The sequence below is a fragment of the Lissotriton helveticus genome, chromosome 8 (genome assembly GCF_964261635.1).
Source record: "Lissotriton helveticus chromosome 8, aLisHel1.1, whole genome shotgun sequence".
NCBI lineage: Eukaryota > Metazoa > Chordata > Amphibia > Caudata > Salamandridae > Lissotriton > Lissotriton helveticus.
In genome coordinates this window covers 390,681,525-390,708,427 of record NC_136069.1, presented here as the reverse complement: position 1 = coordinate 390,708,427, position 26,903 = coordinate 390,681,525, and the positions used below count along the sequence as shown (strand labels likewise).

Here is a 26,903-nt window from a genome sequence, read left to right as displayed (position 1 = left end):
AACACTACAACACAACCCTAAACCCTAAAACACTACCCCCAGCATGACCCTACACTAGGCAAACACTACAACACTACCCTAAACCCTAAAACACTACCCCCAGCATGACCCTACACTACGCAAACACTACAACACAACCCTAAACCCTAAAACACTACCCCCAGCATGACCCTACACTAAACAACCACCACAACTCTACACTACACTACACTAACACAACACTACACTACACAACACTACACTACACTACACAATCACTAACCCACGAAAAAATTAACACAAACCCACTTACCTCTCTCGTCATCGTGGTTTTCACAACGCAAATGCATTTACCATACATGCCTTTAAAACGTAATTCTTTGTAAAGGCATGCGCGATAAATGCACATGCGTTTTGAAAAAATGCGGGATAATGGTATGCGAGGTCAATGACCTTGCGGGATAATGGTATGCGGACTGAAAGTCTGCGGGATAAAAAATGCGGGAAAATGGCTGCAAACCATGATTAGCAGCAGACTTCCCTGGTGAGCACTAGCTTTACTACAGTGATCTAATGAGCAACTAGAGTGCTAACATTCAGAATTTATGGCAAATGTGTGACACATCTGAATGCCTTCTTGATAGAACCAAAGTAAACAAGCATTGAAAATGCAATAGATCTCGCCCTCGTTTAAGTTAAAGCCATTCTGTTTGTAATGAGGTGGCTTTTTAGCTTTGCTTTTATTAGTGTTTTTAAAACTTTCATGTAAATAACATGCATATGTATGCATATATGTATATCAGGATTCAAGCAAGCCGGGCCGAAGACGGCTGAAATGCCAGAAACCGGTCCCCGGAAGCTTGTTTCCTTCCCAGTGTAAGAATTGGCTTTTGTAGTCTGGTCTGCCCTGTTCCCATGATGCACTGGGCCAGGGACAGACTAATTTGCATACAGCCAGGTTCTGAAACTGGGATGGTGCAATGAGCTAAAAAACGGTGTTGGATCTAGCCCTGATCTCTTGACTGGGTGAGAGTATTCTGCTTAATTCAGAGACTCTGTCCATCACCACCCCTTGTTGTAAATATATGTATATGTATGCATGCATTTATATTTATATAGATATGCAGATTATATATGTTTATATATGTATATTACCTACTGGCGATAGCCAGTGGGTATATATAGTTAGGATTTTTTCTCTATGGGATTTCTGAAAATTCTATGTCTAATAACTTTGGCGTTTGTGGACGGAATTGGCTGACATTTTCAGGAAAATGGCACATTTTGTTTCTGAGCAGCCCCTGAAAATTTGGGGGGGTTTCGTCAAGGGGGGGCCGAGAAAAAAGGGGGTCCCAAAACGCGTTTTCCCATTCATTTTTCCATAGGGCGGTTGGACTCACTTTTAGCTCGAACGGCTGAATAGATTTACATGAAACTTGGCAAAATTGTAGATATGGTTTGCCCGACGTGCCTTTGCTATGTCTCAATATATGTGCTCCAGTGGATTTTGAGAAATTAACGTTTAAAAAAATATATATATCTGTGACAGCGCTCCGGTTAGCGCCCCGGTTCGCGTACCTGACGCGTAACGGAACTTCGCGAAGCGAAGCTGATTGGCTCTCCGGTGTCTGTCAACATTCTAAACAGTCCGGAGCGGCCACCATCTTGTCTCTCGGTACGATCGAGAGACAAGATGTGGTGAAAAACGAAGGGGGAAATGAAGGAAAGGGGGCAAGGTAGACCACTCCTGACCCCCTAGGATTGATGAAGGAGATATTAAAGTGCCCCGCGGGGCAAAAAATAAAGGTCCCGGTATGCGAACCGGGCAGCTCACCGGGCAGCTCACCGGGCAGCTAACCGGGCAGCTAACCGGCAGCGTAGCTGTCAACATTGTAAACAGTCCGGAGCGGCCGCCATCTTGTCTCTCGGTAGGTTCGAGAGACAAGATGTGGTGAAAAAAGAAGGGGGAAATGAAGGAAAGGGGGCAAGGTAAACCCCTCCTGACCCCCTAGGATTGATGAGGGGGATATTAAAGTCCCCCGCGATTTTTCGCGGTAGAGGCGCTTCCCGGTACGCGAACCGGGCAGCTAACCGGCAGCGTATCGGGAGTCCGCCATCTTGTGTTTTTGGAGCGTCCGGTTCGCGTACCGGGTAGCGTCCCGGTAAGCGTAACAAGGGGAAAACCAAGAGAAACAGTAAAAAAAAAATTAAGGGAATAGATTTCCAGCAAACTTGGCAAAATTGTAGGGACTGTTTGTTTGATGTGCCTTTGCAAGGCCTCAAGATATGTGCACGTGTGGATTTTGTCTAATTAAGGTTAAAAAAAAAATATATATCTGTAAGCGTGCTCCGGCACGCTTACGTTACGGGTTTTGTTTGCGCTGCAGAGCCGATACGTCGCGGTTATGCGACGCGTCATGAGGCGTCTCACGTGGCTACGTGATACGTCACGTAATAAAGAATATATTTTACAGCTATAGATATTAGGTTTTAAAAAACCAATGAAATTCACTGAAAAAACCATAGGTTATAGACCATATATAGTTAGGAATTTGCATTTACAAAACCTTAAAAATTCACTGAAAAAACCATAGGTTAGAGACCATATATAGTTAGCTGGACATTTTATTGACATAAAACCAATGAAATTCCATATATAGTTAGTTGCACTAACTATATATCGCGCACCCGCAATCCACTGCTGATGATGTCACATATTACATCATTCATGACATGGTCAGTGACATCACTGATGACATCACTGATGACATCTCAAATGACATCACTGATGACATCACTGATGACATCTCAAATGACATCACTGATGACATCATGACACACCAATACCAGTTACTACATACACACTCACTGATTCCTACGTCTACACACATATTCACTCATTCACCCATACAATCACTCATACATACAGTCACTCATTATTACAACACTATCATATGCACTCATACACCTATGCAGACACTCACACACTGCCACTCATCCATGGAGTTACTCACACACCTAGTCAGTCCTGTAAAGAATCAATCACACTTCCATTCCCTCATCTATACAGTTAAACACAGAACACCATACTTCAGTGACATCACTGATGACATCACTGATGACATCTCAAATGACATCACTGATGACATCTCAAATGACATCACTGATGACATCATGACACACCAATACCAGTTACTACATACGCACTCACTGATTCCTACGTCTACACACACATTCACTCATTCACCCATACAATCACTCATACATACAGTCACTCATTATTACAACACTATCATATGCACTCATACACCTAGTCAGTCCTGTGAAGAATCAATCACACTTCGATTTCCTCATCTATACAGTTAAACACAGAACACCATACTTTTCACACATATACTAACACATACTTACTCTCTTATACAATCACTGATACAAGTACACATTGATATGCACAGAGTCACACACCTCCCAGCCAGCCACACACACACACTCAGTCTTCCATACATCCACTCATTCTTCAATATGTAAAACATATTTAAACTTTACAAAAACACACAGACACTAGATGATGTCATCAGTGATGTCATTTGAGATGTCATCAGTGATGTCATCAGTGATGTCATTTGAGATGTCATCAGTGATGTCATCAGTGATGTCACTGACCATGTCATGAATGATGTAATATGTGACATCATCAGCAGTGGATTGCGGGTGCGCGATATATAGTTAGTGCAACTAACTATATATGGTATTTCATTGGTTTTATGTCAATAAAATGTCCAGCTAACTATATATGGTCTCTAACCTATGGTTTTTTCAGTGAATTTTCAAGGTTTTGTAAATGCAAATTCCTAACTATATATGGTCTATAACCTATGGTTTTTTCAGTGAATATATATATAATTAATATATATATATTCACTGAAAAAAACACAGGTTTTAGGGGTGTTATAGTTAGTTGGACATTTCAGTCGTACAAAACCATTGAAATTCCCCCGTTATAGTTAGTTGTACTAACTATTACTCGCGCGCCCACAATCCACTGCTCATGATTTCCTATAATACATCATTCATGACATGGTCAGTGACATCAGTGATCATCAGCAGTGGATTGTGGGCGCACGAGTTATAGTTAGTACAACTAACTATAACCGGGGAATTTCAATGGTTTTGTACGACTGCAATGTCTAACTAACTATAACACCCCTAAAATCTGTGTTTTTTTAGTGAATTTCTGAGGTTTTTTAAATGCTAATTCCTAACTATAACATGTCTGAAACCTATGGTTTTTTCAGTGAATTTCAAAGGTTTTGTAAATGACAATTTTTAAAAGTATTAATTGTTTTTTTTTTTATACTGATTATCTACACTTTTTTAAATAATTTATTTTTAGATATTTTATTTTTTAAATGACATTATAATTACATTATACATTACATTACAAAATATATTTTCTTAGAATTAATTACTTTAGTTTAAATACTTTGCAAATAGGCAATAGTCTTATAAGTACAGTAGTTACAGTTGTTGTAGTGCGCAACACAATTTCAGACACAATGCAACATTGAGCTCAATGTGAATTTCTAGTAAAATGCAATCAGTTACTTTATGGATTACTTTTCTAACCACAGGACTGGATCCTAGATTCAGTCCTTGGACATCTCCTGTAAACAGTTGAGTAAAATCGTTTTGGTTACAGTGGTTATTTTTAAGGAATATTATTGTATTTTAAAAGTTGACACTTAGAAACTTTTTCACATAGATTCACCAATGTTATCCTACGAGAGGAAATTCACTTAGTTGGTAAGTAGTGTTAACGTTACATTTTCTTACTCAGTGGTGGTTACTGGATCCAGCACGGGTGCATCTCCTGTAAACGGTTGATAGAATGCATTGAAGTCATGCAGGCAATTTTTAAGGAATATTTTAATTTGTGAAAATAGACACTCAGAAACTTTTCTTGTGAAAACCAGACAATGGATTCCTATGGAAGGAAATACAAGTTACTGGTAAGTACGGTTAGAATTACTTTTTAGGATCAGTACTGGGCTCAAATAAGCAGCACTGAGGTCACTCCTGATAACAGGTGAGTAAATAGGAATTCGTAGTTCTGCTGATGTTATAGGAATTTTAGAAAGTTCAAAAACTCCACACTTAGAAGAATTTCCAACTGAAACCACTCAATGTTACCCTATGGAATGAAATTCACTTAGCATATCTCTCCCACCGTGATCTCGTTGACCAGCAAGTCTCCCTGCTCCATACTCAGGCACGGCACAGCCACCTCCTCTAGATACTCTCCTATGTCACCAGCATCTTTAGCCAATTGGCTACTGTAAAACTCAGGGTAATATTCTAGAAACAAGCTGTTAATCCCTGTTCGCGTGTGCACCATCTCCCCTGTGGTAGCCAGCAGGCCCAATATCGGTGCTCCCCTGAGTATCGGGTTAGCCAACCACGCCAACAGAGCACTCGATTTGTCACCTTCTGTATGCATCCTTATTCTGTTATTCTTATAATCAAAAGAGCGCAGTCTTTCCACTTGAACCGCCACTGCATCTCTGGCCTCTGATACTTCTAGCTGCATTCCGGTCCTCCTAGGTCGTTCTCTCTCCAACTCCCGCAGTTGGCTTTCGGCCTTCTCCAGGTCCGCCAATAGCGTTTTCCTTACTCCCACCGCCTTCACAACCTTAAACGCATCCCACTCAATAACCGCTGACACCGCCGTTCCCTCGTTCTTCTCAAAATATTGGTCAATTCCCGTCCCCAGATCTTCTAGTGCCTCCGGTTGGAGCGGCCAAGTCGGTATTAGTGACTTCTCCCGGCTCCATCGTATCCGCACTAGTAGCGGGTTGTGGTCTGATATCGTTCGCGCTAGATACTCGCTACTGATCACTTTAGAGTGGACATCCGGGGTACATAATATTGCGTCTAGTCGCACATGCAAGTCATGGAGGCCAGAATAATACGAATAGTCCCTCTACTCCAAATGCTGAGCGCGCCACGTGTCCACCAACCCCCAATTAGTTTGCCATGCTCTCCTTGCCTTGGAGATCCTATATACTGGGGCACCAGACAGCGGGGGGTGAGATCTGTCTCTTTCCGCGTCCGCTATTGAGCTGAAATCTCCCCCAATTATTGTCGCACCAGTTAAGTATTGTGCCAAGCTCCCCGATAACCTCTCAAAAAAGGTGGGTTGGTAAACATTGGGAGCATACATGCTACACAGAACTACATCCACTCCATTTAGCCACCCCAGCACCACTACAAACCTTGCCTCTGGGTCAATCAATTGCTGCATTGGCTGAAAAGGGACACCCGCTCTGACCCATACCAAGACACCCCTGGCAAAAGCTGAGTAAGTTGTGTAATCCCCCTCCACCTCTTCTTCAATGCTGCTCCCTCAGATCGGTTAATAGGTGTTTCTTGAAGGAGTGCCACCTGCACTCCCCTTCGTACCAAATAGGCATGCACCTTGTGGCGCCTCTTGCATTTGTGCGAAGCCCCCTTACATTCCAGGTAATACATTTCAAATCATGTAACGTCCCCATTTGACAGGCAACCCCTTCCCTGAGCACATCCCCAGTCTAAGAGCACACCGGTATCCCTAACTCCCCCCGACCCCTTCCCATACCCTCCCCAACCCCCTCCCCCCAGAACAGGCACTACAACATTAGAACCCATCCAAACTACTGCTTAAATGCTCCCTCTGGTCCCTTGGGAAGCTACACCCACCCAAACTTACAGGAGGTAAGCCCTTAGTTTCACAGGGTGGGACACCTAGTAAGCCTCCAACCCGCGCTCAACCCCGGTATGTTAAAACAGCCCCCTTTGGGGCCCCGTCTCTACGAGACCTCTTTCACATGTTTTCCACTGCCCCTGAAAATTCCTCAGTTCTTATTTATCACGTCCCAGCCATTCAGCTCCCCGTCGTTCACCCTCCTAGTCTCCCTCCCCTCCTTAGCGCATTTCCCATGTTCATCCAGAGTCAACATCACCCATCCACGATCTCATCCGTCATCCCGGCTGTCACATGAGGCAGTTTCAAGCTTCCTGCATCTGACTGTTCATTGTCCTCTTCCAAGGACCCTCCTTCTGATTCCGTCCTCACCGGAGTTGTACCCCCTTCCACCCAAGAGATAGCTGTGGCGGATTGCAAAGCGGCTGCTCGCTCCTTCTCCATCTGTGTCTCTGTCAGCTTCTGGGTCGCTAGTTGGCGTCGCCAATTGCGCCTCATTCCGCGGGTTGGGGTCCCTCTGCTCCTGCACTCACGCCACTTCCTGCTTCTCCGATACACGCTTTATACATCTCCAGCCAGTCCCAGGCCTCTTCTGGGCTGTCATGAAAGGACATCCTGCCATCCACAGTAATCTTCAGGCACGCCGGAAACATCATAGAGTATGGAATACCCTCATCCCGAAGTGCCCTCTTGACTGCCACAAACGATACTCTGCGGCGCTGGACCTCAACCGGGTAATCCGGGAACAATGTGACCTCACTGTTGTCCACCGAGTATGGGCCTGACGTCCTTTCCTTGTTCAGCAGGAGATCTCTATCTTTGTAATGTAGCAGCCTGGCCACCACCGGCCTTGACGGTCTTCCAGGGGCCAATGGCCTGGCCGGTACCCTGTGGCCCCTCTTTAAAGTAAAGAAGATGACAGTCCTTCCGGTGCGATGGTCCCTTTTAGCCACTCCTCCGGATAGTACACCATGCTGGGCCCTTCCACTCCCTCCGGTAAACCCACCACCCGGATATTGTTTCTTCGATTCCTCCCTTTGGCATCCTCCGCTCTCCGCTCCAGGGTCCGCAACCTGTTTTGAACGTCAGTCATCTGCGCTGCCATCGACTTTTGTGCCGGTTCCAGGACTTCTATAGTGGACTCCGTTTGTTTTACCCTATCAGCCAATTTAGCGTGGTCCGCTCGGAGCAATCCTAGGCCCTGCTTCACATGCACAATGTCCAGCTGCAGGGCTTCCCTAGTGTCCGTTATGGCTCTTAGTATTTGATCGACCTGTTGCTGGAGCATCCCCTCTCGACGTTGTTGCAGGCCCTCTCGCACTTCCCCAGTGGTCAAGTTCTCCTCCTGCTCCACTGGCGTTCCTGCCTGCTTCCCTCTGGGCTTTCCCATGTTCCCCAGGGCTCAAAATCCGCAAGGTCTCAGAGCGTTCTTCTATAGGTCTCCGCCTCTCAGCGAGTTCCCACTGTATAGCCACACCTCAGGCAGCCAAGCCGCCCTTGCTGCACTGCTCTGCTCCCTATGCCAGTATCACGCTCCTCAGTGTTATCGTCCTCCAAGCTCGGCCAAGCCCCGCAACTCAACAGTCTCAGCCCTCCAATCTGGCCTCTCCTCAGCTAGGCAGCGATTGCTCACTTCCAACAATGGGACCCATTCCAGGCCAGCGGACACCAGTTGTTACGTCCCTTACGTCGTCGATTACCACTGTCCCCCTGCCACACTGGTCGGGAACAGCCGGCCTCCTCTCCTTCCCAGTGCCTGCTCTCGCTGAGCCTGCAGCACAGTTATTAATCCATGCTCACTGCCTGGGTAATCCACCTGCTACTTGCGCCAGTCCGCGCCTTCTCCTGTGTTCCTCTTGCCGAGATCACCCATCAGTGGTTCCACACATGTCTTCCTCCAGCCACTCGTCCGCTCAACACCATGGCAGGCCACGCCAGCTCGTCAAGTGCCCCTCTTCCTTCAATCCTCCACGTTCAATTGCGCTAGCTGTCGGACCCCCAGTCAGGAAGGGGGGACTCCTTGATAGGCTCATTCAGGTCTGTACGGTCTTCAGTTCCCTTCAGCCACCGCCGTCCCCGCCATGTCCTTACTGTCATCAGAAGCCCCTCCACCCCTCAGTTGGCCTTCAGCGCGGGTAGGCAGCTCTCCTCTTCAGTCCCACTGTGGGGCCGACAACGTTCAGGCAGCCCACTTCCAGGACCACCTCTCAGCCCCTGACCTCTCCAACTAATTTCTTCCACCACCTGTATGTGCTCAAGCAGCCTCAGGGCCCTGTTCCCGTACAGTCTCACCGCGTTCTGCCACTTGCTGTCACCACAGCTACCACTTGTGACGACTCATTCAAGCAGGGACAAAGCTGTTACTGCAGTTTTTCCATATGAGGCGGTGTATAATGCGAAGCTTTTAGATCTAAGGCACTCCTTTCAAGAAAGCCAGCTCTCACAATGCTGGTAATAGTTGTTGGTGCCTGAGCACACTGCAGGGAAAATGCAATCTCTCCAGGAGCCACAAAGAGCAAATTATTTGACAGTCTGCAAACTTCAGTTATGTATGGCAGTGTCGCTATTATATACTGCTCACCCGCATCAGCTGACATTCAGGAATGTTCTGGGCTGAGGTATGCAATTGTTATAATGCCACTGTGACCTTGGGACAGCAATCTGGCATCCGGGCCAAAGTGGTTAAAGGTGGAGGCACAGGAGCTTGTTTCAATCTAATTCCCAACAAATGGGGACAATGGGAGGAACCCAGTAGTCTCCCATCCGCTATGTTTTATTGTGAGCCGGCTGCCTGCTCATAGCTCCAAGCAGCCCTTCCCGCTTCCGCTGTCCCCTTCTCCCCCGGGGCCGCCGCAATCCAATCAGGCGGTCAGGGTATCCTCAGCGCCTCCTGCACCACGCGCCTACCACCGGCACATCCAGGCTGCTCTAAGGCACTCCTTTCAAGAAAGCCAGCTCTCACAATGCTGGTAATAGTTGTTGGTGCCAGAGCACACTGCAGGGAAAATGCAATCTCTCCAGGAGCCACAAAGAGCAAATTATTTGACAGGCTGCAAACTTCAGTTATGTATGGCAGTGTCGCTATTATATACTGCTCACCCGCATCAGCTGACATTCAGGAATATTCTGGGCTGAGGTATGCAATTGTTATGATGCCACTGTGACCTTGGGACAACAATCTGGCATCCGGCCGAAGTGGTTAAAGGTGGAGGCACAGGAGCTTGTTTCAAACTCATTCCGAACAAATGGGGACAATGGGAGGAACCCGGTAGTCTCCCATCCGCTATGTTTTATTGTGAGCCGGCTGCCTGCTCATAGCTCCAAGCAGCCCTTCCCGCTTCCGCTGTCCCCTTCTCCCCCGGGGCCGCCGCATTCCAATCAGGCGGTCAGGGTATCCTCAGCGGCTCCCGCACCACGCGCCTACCACCGCACATCCAGGTTGCTCTGCTCTGGCGCGTTCACCTAGACGTCCATTCCACCGCCGATTCCACCCTCTAGCAGTAGAAAGAAGGGAGGGGAGGGTGCACGCCTCTACGCGTGCCCCGATCCGGGCCACAGCACAACCCCCTCCTACAGGCCTCCAAAGTGTCCTGGCCTCTTCAGCCGCAGCGCGAGCCCTAGATCCCGCTTGTGGCCTCAGCCGATCACCGCCGAGAGATCCGTGCTGGCCGCCCACTCCGCCACTCTGTGTTTGCACCGCTTCAGGAGTCGTCTGGGAACCAAACGCCCAACAAGTCAGTGACCGCCATCTTGGCTCCGCTCCTCTGCCCGATTCGCGTCCAGCAGATCTCCGAACCACACCACTCCCAGACTCGCTGTCCTGGTTGCTGGCTCTCCCAGGCTCTGCTCTCCTCGGTCCTTTGTACAGTGCCCCTAATCAGGATAATAGATGGGGTCAGCGCGGAGCTCTTTGCTCAGGCGTCTACTCCCATCCGCCTCGTGGCCACGCCCCCTCTGTGTGCTAATGCAGTGGTTGCCGCTTTAGCTCTGGTGGAATGAATAAGCATGCAAACCTTCAAGGGGTTGCTTCTCAGCCAATGCATAGCAATAGTTAATACAGTGCATGATTCATTGTGAAATGGTCCTCTTCTGTACGACCCATCCTTTCTTCCCTTTGACATACCCCACGAAGAGTTGGTTCTCCACCCTGAACTCTTGTGTGATGTCGCTCTTCTTCCTTGGAGTGATGCGGCAGAGTGTGAAAAGTAGGTGATGGATTTGCATACGTGAAACAGAGTGACCACTTTTGAGAGAAAGGAGACCATTGTATGTAGAGATACTTTGTCTGGGTAGATGTTAAGATAAAGAAGATTTGAAGAAAAAGCCTGGAGCTCACTATGGGCAGATGTTATAGCCACAAGAAAGGCTGTTTTGACGCTAAGGAGCCTGAGAGGAAAATTGTGTAAGAGCTTAAAAGGAGCATATGTAAGAAAAGTGAGGACAAGATTGAGGTCCCACTGGGGCATAATGAAGGTAGAGGGTAGAAACAAATGTTGCATATCATTCAAGAATCTATTTACGATATGGGATTCAAAGAGGGATGGTTCATCAAGCAACCACAAAGGAGCAGAAATAGCAGAGAGATAGCCCTTTAGAGTGCCCAGTGCAGAGCCTGCTGGGCAAGAGAAGGAATGAAAAGTAGAACCTGAGAAAAGGGAGCAGAAATAGGATCAATTTGCCTTTCTGTACATCATGCCACCACTTTTCCCCAATGGCAGGCTTATACCATCTTGGTGGAGAGAAACCTGGCTGCCTAGGTTCCATTGCAGACTTTGGGATGAAGGTTCAAGGCTGTCAACTGTCACCACTCAAACTCTTCGCAAGGAGGAAGAGAGCGGATAGGTTCGTGTGCCTTGAGACCCTCACGGGTGAGTAGCACGCTTTACAAATTGATTGATTGATACATCCATCCAATTGGATCAAAAAGCTAGACCTAGGTCGTTTTTAATCTTACAACTTTCTTAAACTGATGCACTAATTGTTGACAGATCAATACAGGATTCAGAACAATAAACTGACTAACATAGACCAGCCTGGCCTGCCACTCCCCCATCAGCCATATTGTGCAGTCTCAGACCCTGTGTCCAGGTGGGTTTAGTAGTGTTGGATTAGTAGTGTTGGAGCAGGCATCCACCACAGCCTCCGCTCTTCATCATCTCAGCCTCACAGAAGGGCAGGTAGCCAGGTCAGTATATGGAGCCCCACAAGCATGGGAAGTTGTATGTGTCTGTAATAAAAACAACTTTGAAGGATCTGGCACATTTCAAAAGCAGGCCTGAGACATCTGACTCCCTTCCATACAATCCCTATCATGCACCCAGGTCTGCTTGCATGCAGACCTTACTCCAATACATTGGGCCACAACTATCTTGTGCATTGTCAGGCCAGATTTACATGTCCCTGGTGGACCTGTGGTATTCCACCACCACTGTTTACTGAGACCAGCCAACAAGGTATGATCAATGATCCCTACCTGCCCAGTCAGGACATGCTCTCAAAATGCCCCACTTGAAGCTACATTTCTAAAAAAAAAAGGTCTAGAGTAAAAAGAGACCACACAGAGCAGGCGTGAATTCTGCAAGCACAAAGGATGGGTCATGATCCAAAACCTTTGGAAAGGAATACACACATCTCAAAACTAAGACAATTTTTCACATAGAAAATCAACACAGGGAATTGCATTAGGTGGCATATGGGACAATCTATTTGCTGCACACAAGTTCCAAGACATTTCAACATCAAATCCAGTCTCTTTCTTTCATCTCACAATCACTTTTTGGGAACAAATTTGTAGGGATGTAAATCATCTTTCATTAAGCTGAAAATGCAGATCCAGTTGGCCGTGCATAACAAACATTCATCACTGAATCAAGTATACCACAACAGGAGCATATGATTCAATAAGGATCAACTACAAAAACACGATAACCATAACAAGATAGCCGATCACAGAGGGGTCCTGGGCATTTTCCCAAAATTCTCACAGTCCAGACATGGGGGTTCAGACACTGGCCTCTAGGACAACAGTCATTGTTAACAGTTCCTATTTTAGCCTGCGTGGATTTTAAGACCCAACTCCCCTTGATCGAAGGAGATGTCAGGCAGCCAGTATGCCTCACATGACAGAGCAGCAGCTTCATCTAGCCATGGCAGGACCAACTCTGACAGGTCAAGGACCACGTGTCTGTGAGTCTTGGGCTTCATAGCCCTTCACCCATGCAGTGGCTCATCCTGTGTATCCTGTTATTCCTGTAACAAGTTGTCATACAGGTTAGCAAATGAACCCCTGTGGGGGTGCATGACTTCCTCCCTATGCAGTGCAATTGCCTCAGCCTTACAACATGTGTGAGTCGCTGAGCCCAACTGTTGTAGTGTTGGGGGTGCAGTGGCCTTTCAAGGCATGGAAGGGGCCAGGGGTGCCATGAGCATTGGCAAATATATAATTAGATTGGATACATTTTGAGCCCTCATCTGCCTGAATATCCCTAGTAGCATCCCCTCCAATGGAAGGGGGTTGACACAAACTGTCACTGCTGTATAAGTACATATGTTGCTCTGGACCACAGGTTCTTTGAATCAGCCATGCCCAGAGCATGTTTTTCAAATCCTAAATAGGTGCATGAAATCGTGGGCAGAGAGGGGATGTTGAATTGAATGTACTGGAGTCTGACATTACGAAATACTTTACATGGGAAGCGCATAGTGCATTCCTACCTTGGGTATTAGGTCTCGTCCCATTTCAGGGTCACATATCCGGTAAACGGGCGAAAGAGGGTCAGTCGCCAAGGCATTAACAAACAAGGTCACCAGCTTCCCAACTTCACCCATGACGTGCAGGGCGTGGGATTTTGGGAGATGTTCCAGTTCAGTGTCTGTGACCCTCCACAGGCAACTCATCTACGCTATTAGTGTTTCATGTGCCAAGAAATGGGTAACCAGAATGTCATGATCTTCCTGCAACTGGCCAAAGGGTGTGAGCTACCACACCCTGAATAGGTCCCCCACTGAGGTCAATCCCGTGTCTCTCCATGCCATGAGGTCTTCCCTCACAATGTTTGTTTGGAACAGTGGGATGATGTGCAGACTAACAGATGGAGAGTACGGGATCATCTTCGTCAGTAGCCGCATGCTCTTATCATAGCTCAATAACCCATGTTTAACAGGCTGTCAGCTTCACAGGGGAGCTGCGTTCCAGGTAGCAACATCTATCCCGACATTTCCTTTGCCTTGCATGTTGGGAACCTGTACACTTCATACAAATTGCCAACCATCACACTGGCCATTGCTGCGATGCTGCCACGTAACATTTTTAAAAAAGCAGCACATCCAGGACATCCTTTCCTGCCGGCAGCTGCAGCCTCTGCAGAGCCACCCTTCTCCTGCCTCTATTTCAGATGAACTCTCCCTGCATTGTATTCAATTCCCTGGAGGTAGTCCAAGGCACAGCCACCGCTAGGTGATGGAAAAAAACACAAGATGCCGGGAGCATTACAATCTTGGAAAGTGATATACATCCTTGGACTGTAATTGGGAGAGTGCTCCAAAAAGCCTTCTATGGATGTAAGGTGGATATGGCCCTGGTCAGATTTCCACAATGAGATCATTTGCATCATGAAATTTACAGATCTCTAAGTACAAAAATACCTGAACCTCCCACATCACCCTCTGCTCTCCCATCATAACCTCTTGTGGAGGATAATCCGCACAGAGGGAAATAAACACAAGATTTGTCCCAGTTAACACCCAAACTTGGCCCACTCTGGAAATCCACAAGTATCATGGTAATATCTGGAATTTCCCTGCAGATGCAATGAATATAGAGCAGCATGTTGTCTGCATCAATGCCTCATCACCTAGTGGAGCTCCTCATGCTTTCCACCCCTGACAATGCTGCTGGGCCAATAGCCCATTGCCTGGGCAAAGAGCAATGAGGAAAAGGGAAAGCCCTGATGAGAGCCCCTGCTCACTATAAAAGAGGGTGAAATGCAGTCAGCTCGGTAGAAAAAAGCCATGTCTTGTTGCAAGTGCAAGCAATGCCGAGTTTTGACCGAGTGGCAAACGTATACTCCCAATCAACAGTATGGAATTCTTTCTGTAAGTCAAGCATTAGCCAGGCTATGTGGGGCTACTTTGTCCAGGCCAGCTCCAGAACCCTATTTAGCCTCCGACAATTAAATATGGTGGATCTATCAAGGCTAAAAACATTTTGGAACCTATGCACTAGATGCAGCAGGTGTTCCAGCAGGCAGAGCGCCACTACCTTACTAAGGTTTTGATGAACAAATTACTTACCTTCGGTAACAATATATCCGTAAGAAACATTCGTTAGTTATAGATTCCTTATCTTAGAATTACCCCCGGGCGTCAGACTGGATCCAGAAAGTTTTTTCGTCAGCAGTACCTCTGCGTGTCAGAAGGTGGCATCGGTCGGTTCAGCGTCAGTCATTGGCGTTGTGACGCCGGGATGACATTGCAGCAGCTACTTAGACTAAGCCCTCGCACGCTGACCTCAGTTCTGCTCACGACTTTCCACCCCCAGAAATTTAGAGCCATGCAAGACACTGACCACTGGTGCACAAAACTAGGCCCCTATAAATCAGTTCGCAGAACGGGGAGGTTGGGTGGGGTGGTAAGGAATCTATAACTAACTAATGTTTCTTACAGCTATATCGTTACCGAAGGTCAGTAACTTGTTCATCTGAAAGAAACGCATAAGTTATAGATTCCTTACCTTAGAATAGATACCCCAGCAATACCAACCCCGGTGGTGGGTCTGCGAACCAAGATCACACCAGAAAGTCCTAGACCACAGAACGGCCAAAGAAGCCATCTCTCCGGACTTGACTGTCAAGGCAGTAGTCTTTAGTAAATGTGTGCTGTGATGCCCATGTAGCTGCCTGACAGATGTCATTTAGAGGAACTCCTCTTCCCAAGGCAGTAGTGGCTGCCGTTGCCCTGGTGGAATGGGCGCATAGCCCCACTGGAGGTTCCTTCTTAGCAAGAGAAGAGCATGTTTTGATACACAAGACGACCCATGGGGAGATAGTCCGCTTGTGTACGGCCTGACTTTTCTTGGCACACATGTATCCATAAAAGAGCTGGTCATCCACCCGGAACTGTTTGGTGGGATCCAGGTAAAAGTAAAGAGCCAGTTTTGGGTCCAGAAGGAAAGAGTCTCTCTTCCTCATTCCAATGATTCGGAGGCAAAGTGATGATCTGCCCGATGTGAAAGGCAGCAACCACTTTGGGCAAGAAGGATGGACGAGTACTGACAACAACTTTGTCCGGATGCACAGACAGAAAAGGAGGCTTAGAAGAAAGTGCCTGGAGCTCACTCGCTCGTCTGGAAGAAGTGATGGCCACCAGGAATGCAGTTTTAAGAGTGAGGAGCCTCAAAGGACAATCGTGAAGCGGCTCAAAGGGAGCGCGCATTAAATAGGTTAAAACCAGGTTCAAGTCCCACTGAGGCATAACGAAGGGAACAGGAGGAAAGAGATGAGTTATACCCTTTAAGAAACGATTTACAACCAGGGACTTGAAAAGGGTAGGCAGAGCTGGAAGCTAAAGGAAGGCAGATCTGGCCGAGAGATAGCCGTTGATAGTGCCCAGAGCAGAGCCCTGCTGGGCCAAAGAGAGAAGGAACTAGAGAACCTCAGAAAGAGGGGCAGAGAGGGGATTCACAGCCTTTGCTGTGCACCAAGCCACAAATGTGTTCTACCTGCAGGCGTATACCGTCTTAGTGGAGGGATGCCTGGCTGCCAGAATGACTTCACAGACTTCGGGAGGCAGGTCGAAAGACGTAAACTGCCGCTGCTCAATCTCCACGCAAGGAGGTGGAGGCTGGACAGGTTCGGATGGAGGACCATTCCCTGTTGCTGCGACAGAAGATCCTCCCGCAGAGGCAGATGGGTCAGAGGATCGATGGCCATGTTGAGGAGCTTGGGATACCAGTCTCTTTGTGCCCAATCCGGAACCACTAGAATGACTTGGGCCTGGTCACGTCTGATATTATTCAGCACACAAAAGTGGTATAGGCGGGAAGGCATACAACAGACCGCAAATCCACTTGCTACGAAAAGCATCGCCTAGCGAGTTGCGCCTTAGAAATTCCAACGTGCAGAATTGCTGACACTGCACGTTATCCTAGGTGGCGAATAGATCTTACCAAGGCACTCCCCACTGTCGAAAGAGACCTTGCACCACCTCCGAGTGAAGACGCCGTTCATAATCCATCATGCACCTGCGGCTGAGTTAGTCGGCCCTTCTGCTCAGTCAACCTGCCAGGTGTTGAACCACCAGGGATATGCCCTGATGTTCCACCCATGTCCAGAGGCAGAGGGCCTCTTGACATAGGGTCCACGATCCCACCCCACCCTGTTTGCTACAGTACCACATGGTGGTGGTGTTGTACCTGAACACCTCACTACTCTTCCCCGGACAGAGGGAAGGAAAGCCTTGAGTGCAAGACGGATCGCCCGGAGCTCCAAAAGGTTGATATGGAGCCCGGACTCCGCCAGAGACCAGAGGTCTCTGATCTCCGCCTACCCCATGCGGCCGCCCCATCCCAGAATGGATGCCTTCCGTCCCAACCACTGCGTTTTCTGGTTGGGAAAGGGAGAGGGATCTGCCGTTGACCGAATCCTGGATCGTGAGCCACCACTGCAGTTGTCGAGCAGTGCCTTCCGAGATCTGAACGCAATCGGACAGATTCCCCTGATGCTGTGCCCACTGGAACTTCAGGTCCCACTGTGGAGCCTGCATATGCCACCTGGCATGATCTACCAGCAGGATGCAGGAGACCATGAGGCCCAGCAGCCACAGGGTCAGTCTGATCGAAACCCGGGATTAGGGCTGAAAGATTGTAATCATAGCCTGAATATCCCGGACTCACTGTTCGGGAGGATAGACCTGAAACTGGTTGTGTCCGGAACTGCTCCGATGAAGAGGAGCTTTGGAGAGGGAATCAGGTGTGACTTCAGCACATTGATGGAGAACCCAAGCGAATGCAGGAGGTCGGCCTTAGTATGGAGGTGGGAGATGACTGCCTGGGGCGAGCCTACCTTCAAAAACCAGTCGTTGAGATAGGGGAAGACTGAAACCCCTGATCTGCGCTGATGAACTGCGACCACCGCCATCACTTTCGTGAACACCCGAGGGGCACTGGTAAGGCCAAAGGGGAGCATAATGAACTGAAAATGCACGTGGCCTACTGTGAACCACAGGTAACCCTGGTGGGCCGGCAGGACAGGGATGTGAAAATAGGCGTCCTACAAGTCCAATGCTACAATCCATTCTTGCGGGTCAAGGGCAGACAAGACCTGAGCAAGCGTCAACATCTTGAACTTCCTTCCCGATGAAGCGGTTGGTGTTCCTGAGAACCAAGATAGGACGCAGGCCCTTCTCCTTCTTGGAAACCAGAAAGTAGTGGGAACAACCACCATGACCTACTTCTGGGATAGGAACGCACTCGAAGGCTCCCTTGGCATAACTTCCTTCTGGAGAAAGGCCAAGTGATCCTCTGACATGCAGTGGTATTGCGGTGGCATGACTTGTGGGGAGGGAGTAGCCCCTTTGGACTATCTGTAAAACCCACCTGTTCAACGTGATGGTGCACCAGTGAGGGAGGTGATGGTGAGTCCTGACGCCCACTGGTGTTTGATGTGCTCGAAATGTCTGACTAGGTAGGTTTGGAGGCTGCTGCAGAGAGGAAATGGCCTACCCCCTGGCCCCCGGTACCACAACAGTTGTTCCCACATCCCCAGCAGTGCGATGGTTGGGTAACTTGCTGCGGCCTGTGGCCCCGGTTGGGACATAGCAGGCACCCCTTCCGTAGCCACAAAAGTGGCAAAAAGCGGCATGTGCGGGGCGGCTGGACAGAACCAAGGACTTGGCCGTGGCTCATGAGTCCTTGATGTGCTCTAAAGCGTTGTCCGCTATGTCGCTGAAAAGGCGACAGCCATCAAAGGGCATGTCCATGAGCGTATTCTGGACATCCCCGGAAAAGCCTGTGGATCTCATCCAGGTGTAGTGTCTAAGAGCTACTAACGTAGAAATCGTTCTACCCAGAGAGTCGGCAGAATCCAGTCCACAACAGATGGCAAACTTGGCAGCATCCCTCCCAGCAGCAACAGCCTGGGAGAGCACTGTCCATGCCTCCACCGAAAACTGAGGCAGCACCTGCGCAACCGAGTCCCACACAGAGTGGGACTATCGGCCCAATAGACATGCAGTGTTTACCGACCACAGTCCCAAGTTGGAGGAAGAGAAAATCTTTCCAAGATGATCCAGCTTCTTGGATTCCCTTTCCGGCGGGCGGTAGGAAAAGCGCTTTTGGAAGTAGAGGCTTGGACCACCAAGCTCTCAGGGGTGGGGTGTTGGGAAAGGAAAGTGGGGTTGCCTGGGGCTGGGCGGTGGTGTCGGGCAATCATCCTATTGACGGGAGCACTAGTGTTGGGCCTACTTGAATGGAAGCTGAGGCTCCAAAGAGCTCGCCGCCGGCTGAAGTACCTCTGTCAGGAGGTTAATCCTGACTGCCACGGTAGGGAGTTCGAGGTTGAGAGCCTGGGCTGCCCTACGCAACACCACTGCGTACGAAGTTCCCTCCTCCGTAGCCATGGTAGAAGGAGACAACATGCCATGGTCAAGTGAGGTCTCCAGACCACTGTCATCCCCGGGTTCCTCTCTCCAGTCCTGTTCAGATTCTACCTAATCAGCTAAAGGATCTCCGTCGTCGAATGCGGTAATGGTGCCGGAGGAAAGGGCACTGGTGGAGGCGTAAAGAGGTCAACCGGCGCTGATCCGGATCCCAGCTTAGGTCCAACGAGGGCCTGCGGCGGATCTCGCCCGCCCAAAGATGGCATGCATCGCCTTGTAGAATGTATAAAGCTGGGCGGGAGTCACACCTGGTCTCGGAAAGGGAGGGAAGTGTCATCACTCTCAGGTGTTGGTATGGACGGATTTGTCATATCTTTGATCTTGGCTAACCCAAGGCAAGACGTCTGTTGAACAGTGTCATTTAAAAACAGAATTTGCTCAGGGATGATACATGCTCTAACCCTGTGAAAAAATATATATATATATTTACAACAAGGGGTGGTGATGGACAGAGTCTCTGAATTAAGCAGAATACTCTCACCCAGTCAAGAGATCAGGGCTAGATCCAACACCGTTTTTTAGCTCATTGCACCATCCCAGTTTCAGAACCTGGCTGTATGCAAATTAGTCTGTCCCTGGCCCAGTGCATCATGGGAACAGGGCAGACCAGACTACAAAAGCCAATTCTTACACTGGGAAGGAAACAAGCTTCCGGGGACCGGTTTCTGGCATTTCAGCCGTCTTCGGCCCGGCTTGCTTGAATCCTGATGGTGCAATGAGCAAGGGACTCACATCTGAGTATACCCTTCCACGCTTAGGGTGGACAAAAATATTTACAACAAGGAGTGGTGATGGACAGAGTCTCTGAATTAAGCAGAATACTCTCACCCAGTCAAGAGATCAGGGCTAGATCCAACACCGTTTTTTAGCTCATTGCACCATCCCAGTTTCAGAACCTGGCTGTATGCAAATTAGTCTGTCCCTGGCCCAGTGCATCATGGGAACAGGGCAGACCAGACTACAAAAGCCAATTCTTACACTGGGAAGGAAACAAGCTTCCGGGGACCTGATACATGCTCTAACCCTGTACCTGCCAATCTTTCGTACCACTACTAGAAACAATAAAACATGTATTTGTAATTACATTTCATCAGTATGTGTTGTTTAAAATATTAGGCGCCAGAGGTTTTCTGCTTGTATACACAAGGGGAAAGATGAATTACACATGAAGTTAAATGCCATATTTTTTAGCACATAACGTTGACACCAGGGATAAGGGGAGCGGGTTATGCTGTTGATTAAATGTTGTAACAGATGATATACACATACTGATGAAATGTAATTACAAATACATGTTTTATTGTTTCTTGTAGTGACCCCTGACGAAGGGCCCCAGAGGCCCGAAATGCATTGGGTTTTTAATAAACACTGCTTCTGGATTAATACATGCGTCAGCACGTGTTTTTGAATCGAGGTCTGGATGGGCACAGCAAAAACATGAGAAACTTTGAAAAATGGCATAATCTTGAGCGTGTGGAAGCAAGTGGATTAAAACGAAAAGATTGAGAAAGTGGTAGTTTACATATTGAGAAATTCGAGTAAAATGAGGATTGAAACAAGAAGAGCAAGAAGCTCTCACTTAAGCAGTGCCTTTGTTGCGGGGCGAAAAAAGTCGCCCCAGCAAAACGGATTCTATTGTGTCACCTGGGCAAGGCACTAAATCAAGGAGCAGGCGACATCAAGAAATATGGATTAATTTGTCCTGAACATTACTAAGTATGGAGTGCATTCACTACCTTCACAAAGTACGTTTCTATCAACTGCCAACTCCGAAAAAATAGTCCCATTTTAGAACACCAGGTCACAACAACTGTCAGTTATTCCGTCATGCCCCGTAAAAAATGAACTGCTTATCCATTCAATCTCCTGTCTCTCCCTCATCTCAGGGGAATCTTCTTTTCTGTTCAGGGGCATCTTCCTCCCACTCAGGAACACCTTGCCTACTCCCGGGGGCACGTATCCAGTCTCCCACCTCTCAAAAGGGCACCCCCTTCACCTCTGGGACACTTTTCTTTCCAACTTGCGGACAGCTCACTTCAGGGTAACCGAGGGCTGCTCTACCCCGCCTCGTACACATCCTGCTAGCCAGACCCACTCTTACCCCTGAATCTTCCCCATCCCCTCACTGTTTAAGACATTCCCGTGCAGACAGATAAAGCTTACCCTGCAGTGAGCACTGCCCGAACACCACACATGCTCTCATGGAGGGTGCAAGATGCGATGTAACAATGCTGCTGCCCCAAAGAGAGACTCCAAAGGACCCAACAGCCACAACCTGCTCCATGCTTAAGTACATGCATCCAGCATACACAGTACCTGCCTTTAAATAGTATAGTGCATTTTCCAATGGGGTTTATGTGATACTATCGAAATGGTGCCACACACCGTTTCGCCTTAATTATTATTCAATGCATGGAATTTGATGCACCTGTATGTAACGTAAGATAATAGAGCCCTTTTTCCTGCGCCTAATTACCAGTCGCTGGCTGACTCCCTAGAGCTGCCAGCTTGCCTTTCCCCTTGGCAGCCTACAGCCAATCCCCAAATTGCCAGGCTCTGTAATTACCAGAGTGCGCCTGTTTAAGTAACAAGCTTTTTTTTTTTTACTCTAAATAAAACTCCAGGACAGACCCGTCTGACCTCTGCGTATCTAGGGAGTCACTTTCTGGTCATCCCTCTCAATTTGTCTCTTATATTTAATCAGAATTAAGGTATTGCTTGTCCTTAAGAGCTTTGTCTAATGGGGTTACCAGACCCTTTGGTAGGTCACACGTTTCCTTTTTATCATATACTTAACTTTCAAAAGCACAATTGGGGGCAGACAGCACATAAGGTACTGCATAGCTCAATACAAATAAGGTCCCAAAGCCGAGACCGTTTGCATTGCAAATGCCTGTTATTACTTAATTGTGTAAAGCAGATGGTTTAGCCTTAGAACATTTGTGGCCTTCCCTATTCATGCCTCAGTACCTTTCTTTTTCACGTTATAGTCATTATCAGATTGATTTTTTCAACATAACCTATTTGGTCATTGTGATCAAATTCTAAATGTTGTAATAAACATTGCACGTTAAAGATAAAGTTAATGTACAAGAGCTATGCTATATTTTACTACTAAACAGGCAGCCACAAGTGCAGTTACCTTGCAGACAACAGGGTCATGATTTGAATGGTGCAGCAGGTGCAGTAGCACCGGTCTCAAAAGTTGTCATAACTCCTATTAACACCAAATATTGCTATATTTGACTATTGAACAAGCAGTCAAAATTGAAGTTACCTTGCAGTTAACAGGGACTTTATTTTAAAGGAGCAGAAGGTGCAGTAGCACCGGGGTCAAAAGATGTAGGAACCCCACCAAACCCAGATCACTGCTAAATTTTACTACTAAAAAAGACAGTTACAAATGCATTTATCGATCACACAATAGGGTCATGATTTGAATGGTGCAGCAGGTGCAGTAGCATCAGAACCAAAAGATCTAGGGACAACACTGAACACCTAATATTGCTATATTTTACTACTAAACAGGCAGTCACAAGTGCACTCACCTTGCAGACAACAGGGTCAGGATTTGAATGGTGCAGCAGATGCAGTAGCACAGGGCCCAAAATTTGTCAGAACGCCTCTAACACGTAATATTGCTATATTTTACAACTATAAAGGCAGTTACATTGCAGATAAAAGGGGATTGATTTGAATGGTGCGGCAGGTGGAGTGGCACCGGGGCCAAAAGCTCCAAGGACCCCGATAAACGCAGAATACTGCTAAATATTACTACTAAACAGATAGTCACAAGTGCACTTATCTGACAAGCACTGGGGCTGTGATTGAAATTGTGCTGGAGGTGCAGTGGCACCGGGACCAAACGTTGTCAGAACTCCTAGAAACACATTGCTATTACATCAATTTATTCTATTATTTACCTCTTTCATTTTTCAAAATATTGCTCTTACTATACCACTAGTAATAGCACAATACATCGCCTTTTGTGCATAAACAAGCCATAACACTTTAACAGATTTTCTATAACTTATATTTTACAACTACTCAGCAAGCTACAGCGTACAACAAAAAACAGCTTTTTATTAATCACATGGTCGAAACCTAATGCATTTACCATTGCTTGTTACTATTACATTGGATAACATTGGGCACCAGCTCTTGTAAAACAATTTCTTTTCTACCATTCCCACTTGACTGATCTTCCTGAAACTTAGAGGGACACAAATCTCACCTGTTCCCAACATTCTTACCATGCTGCACCTGGTTCATATCACTGGAACGGGTACGACTTTTACACCAAACAGCCCACTCGCGCATTTAAAAACAACGCACATCCAGCCAAAAATGCACGAAAACACACCAAATCGCAGCCAATCCATGCCAACTCCAATATGCACTAAACAAACACATGCCCTGAATCCTAAACTCCAGGAACCCAAGCCCATACCAACCTTATGCTTAGTACATCTGGCCCTCGATATTAAGAAAAAACCTTGCAGCAACTCTTTTACAGTAACATTTTACAGTAGATTTAGAATTCCAGACAATTCGAATTTTGAACACTTTGATTACAAGTGCATTTATTTAGATTACATTTTAGTGGGTTGTTACCTCCGAGATGGGCATTTTTTGCAAGCAAGTCCTACACCCACTCCTGTCTACTTTCTACATTTGTTAAATATAATTTGCTACCAATTCCCTTTTTGCTTTGAGGTGTTATTTTTGCTGCGCAGCCGATTGTTTCCTTTACTAAAATTAAAATATTTGGGTGTAAATAGAGCACTGCCTAAGCATGGATTAAAAACCTCCATAATTCCGTATACAAAATCGAAAACCTATATTGTATTCCCTCAGCAAACACAGAAATCATATTAAACACCAAATGTGAACATTTATCCTAGTTTATCGTGTTTAGGAAAAAAAAATGTTTCATTTTCTAATGTTAAAACAAAATACGCTATTCCTGTGTTGTTGGTGGATAGAATATTATATTTAGTTACAGAAAAATGTGATCCATAATTGTTTGGAGATTGGGGGGGGGGGGTTATTATGACCAATGAAATGAAATCCAAAGCCTTCTGGATTTTCAAGATGTTCTGGTGTGCATACTTTAATATTCTTTTTAACTCATCAGTTAAACGATATTTGCTGAGAACACTTGAATGCTACCATAGGTTAACTAGGTATCTCTTGCCAGACCTAAAGCACAAATAAAACACAATGTTAGTGTTCATCCGCATGCAAGCATACTTTTGTATAATAGGGTCGAGTTTGTATAACCGTACAGTACAAATAAGCAACTCTCGTGGCAGTGCTTTTGGATTCCATGTTCAGGTTCCTGATTGTCAAAGGAGGATCTGCAAATATAAGTTATGAACTTGGAGATGCTGCACTTTAATTATTTAGCTTCAGTGTCGGTTCTGTGGCGTGGGTCGAGGCATTCTGTATTGTACCTTTTATATAGCACTTACTACACTTATATGGGGCGCTGAAGCGCCTGTTTACTTGGGTACAATGCTACAGCGGGCTGGGTGGGTAGTTTGTGTATTCTGTTTCTTTTGACCCTATGTGGGAAACATTTTTGTCTAGTGCTTGCGAGGTCCTCTTAACATGTCTTGTAGGTGATGGTGGAAAATTGTGGGAGATAAAACATGCACAGTATATACAATGACTCGACGACCCTCATAGGAACTTTTAAAGCAACTATGCGCACCATAGGTATTGGGACTATACTTAAAACTGCATCACGCCATCCTGCGGGACAGTGGTCTCAAGGCGCGTGAAGTAGTTCATCCAAGTGGTGGGCCTTATTGTAATCCAGCTAGTCATTAGAGCAGTCTCAGCTCCATTCCATGCAAGGGCCTCTGTGTGCCACCCCATGTTTATGCCTCCTTGGTAGACTCACTACATCAGGGCCGGTTCTAGAATTTGCGAGGCCCTGGGCTAAAAGGGTATGTGCAAGGCCCCTCTAATGTAGATAATTGGCCCCTTGCAAGGAGACCATTCACAGACACTGTGGGAGGCCTATTGTCCAGCATTTTCTCGCCCCCACAGTTTTAACTTTGAGCTCACAAGCATTTCTCACACCTTCAGTCCGATAGGTGTGAGAATTGCTTGTGGGCTAAAAGTTACAACTATGGGGGCGCCAAAATGATGGACAATGGGCCTCCCACAGTGTCTGTGAATGGGTCTCCTCTCAATTGAAAGGAGCATCTCCCTCCCTTATGTATCCAGATACCATCCCTGAGAGGCCCGGGGAGGGGGGCCCCTCCATTTCAAAGAAAGGAGACACCTTTCTTTGAAATGGATCTCCAGGGAACCGACAGGACACATCACCAGTGCGTGGCCCCATGCTGGTGGGCTGAGAGCGAGGCTCTGGGCAGCTGCCCACGCTGCCTATGCCTAGCGCCGGCCCTGCACTACATGATGTGCAGTTACGCATCGAAAGTATGCAGCACACACAGCAAGCATCAGGAGGTGGCACTCTCATGGCCCAGGCTAGCACACGACGGTTGCGGTCACCATCTTGCCGCAGTGGCCTTATCGAGTCTTGAGCCCCTGTGAGCGCTGCGACGCTCTAGCAGTGGGTCACCACGTGTGCAGCAGCAGCAATACACCCTTCCAGGAGCTAGCTAGCATCTGTAGGGCCACTAATGTCGGTGGGCCGAGTCGGAGTGTAGAGACCTGCTCAAAAGAACATCTTGACTCCTTACCACACTTTTCAATATTTAGTAACTGGATTTTTGTAGTCATAAGCTTTGATTGTATAGGCTACTTATGTGGGCACAGAGATGAGAAAAAAACGGGCGAGTAAGCACATGAATAATCCAGAATCCAATTTGCTCTAAACCGGTCCCACGTGCCCTTCCTTACCTAAAATGCCGGAATCAATCTTTTTCCTGCTTGCACATGTAGGCGCCCAAAGCCTTTTAGATAAAAGAATGAAGGCGCGCGCCATATTACACCTTTTGAAATACCATTGCAAACAACACGGTTTTCCGTTGGTGCTTGCTTGCAGAGTAATGACGTCACGTCCGGCGCTACCGGACGTGCGTAGGGCTTGTGCAAGTCTACCTAATTGTAATTAATACGGAGGTTATGTCAAAGATGGGCACACTCTGCCAACAAATATTTCCCATCTGTTGAACACGAAACACCCAGTCATGCATAGGTATCGTAGGTTCTCTTCCTTATCTTGCTGTAAGGGCTCCTTTCTGATCTGGGGACGCACCTTTAGTAGCAGGCGTCACTGGCAGTTCCTTTTGCACCCGAGGGACCTCGTTGTGTATAGTCGTTACGTCACTATTTGGAGGAATGGGGGCATTGCCATACTGAGGCGGTGGGGGAGTGGCAGAATATTACACACGGAGGAGGGGGAGATGAATGGAACGTCAACTCGAGGCACACATTTTTATAAACTCCACGAAGAGGAAGTAACATGAACAGGCATGATGGCAGTCAGTAAGCTAGCTTAGTGGACTTAGCTTTAGCTGTGGAGATCTGTTTGCAAGTTGCAGATCAGAGGTGC

At 47.2% G+C, this 26,903-nt stretch overlaps 1 protein-coding gene across 8 annotated transcripts in view; it reads right to left on the bottom strand.

Moving 5' to 3' along the window:
• LOC144772708 (uncharacterized) overlaps positions 1 to 26,386 on the bottom strand; it is a 1,708,106-nt gene extending 1,681,720 nt beyond the window's left edge. For 6 of the 8 annotated variants that reach the window (XM_078657206.1, XM_078657207.1, XM_078657205.1 and 3 more), the window contains exon 1: positions 26,249 to 26,383. In XM_078657206.1, coding sequence (XP_078513332.1) covers positions 26,249 to 26,333 — 85 coding nt within the window. In that variant the 5' untranslated portion in view covers positions 26,334 to 26,383. Of the gene's footprint in view, positions 1 to 26,248 lie in introns of all 8 variants that reach the window. The other 2 variants (XM_078657210.1, XM_078657211.1) reach the window with 1 other exon arrangement.
• Positions 26,387 to 26,903: the final 517 nt, after the last annotated feature.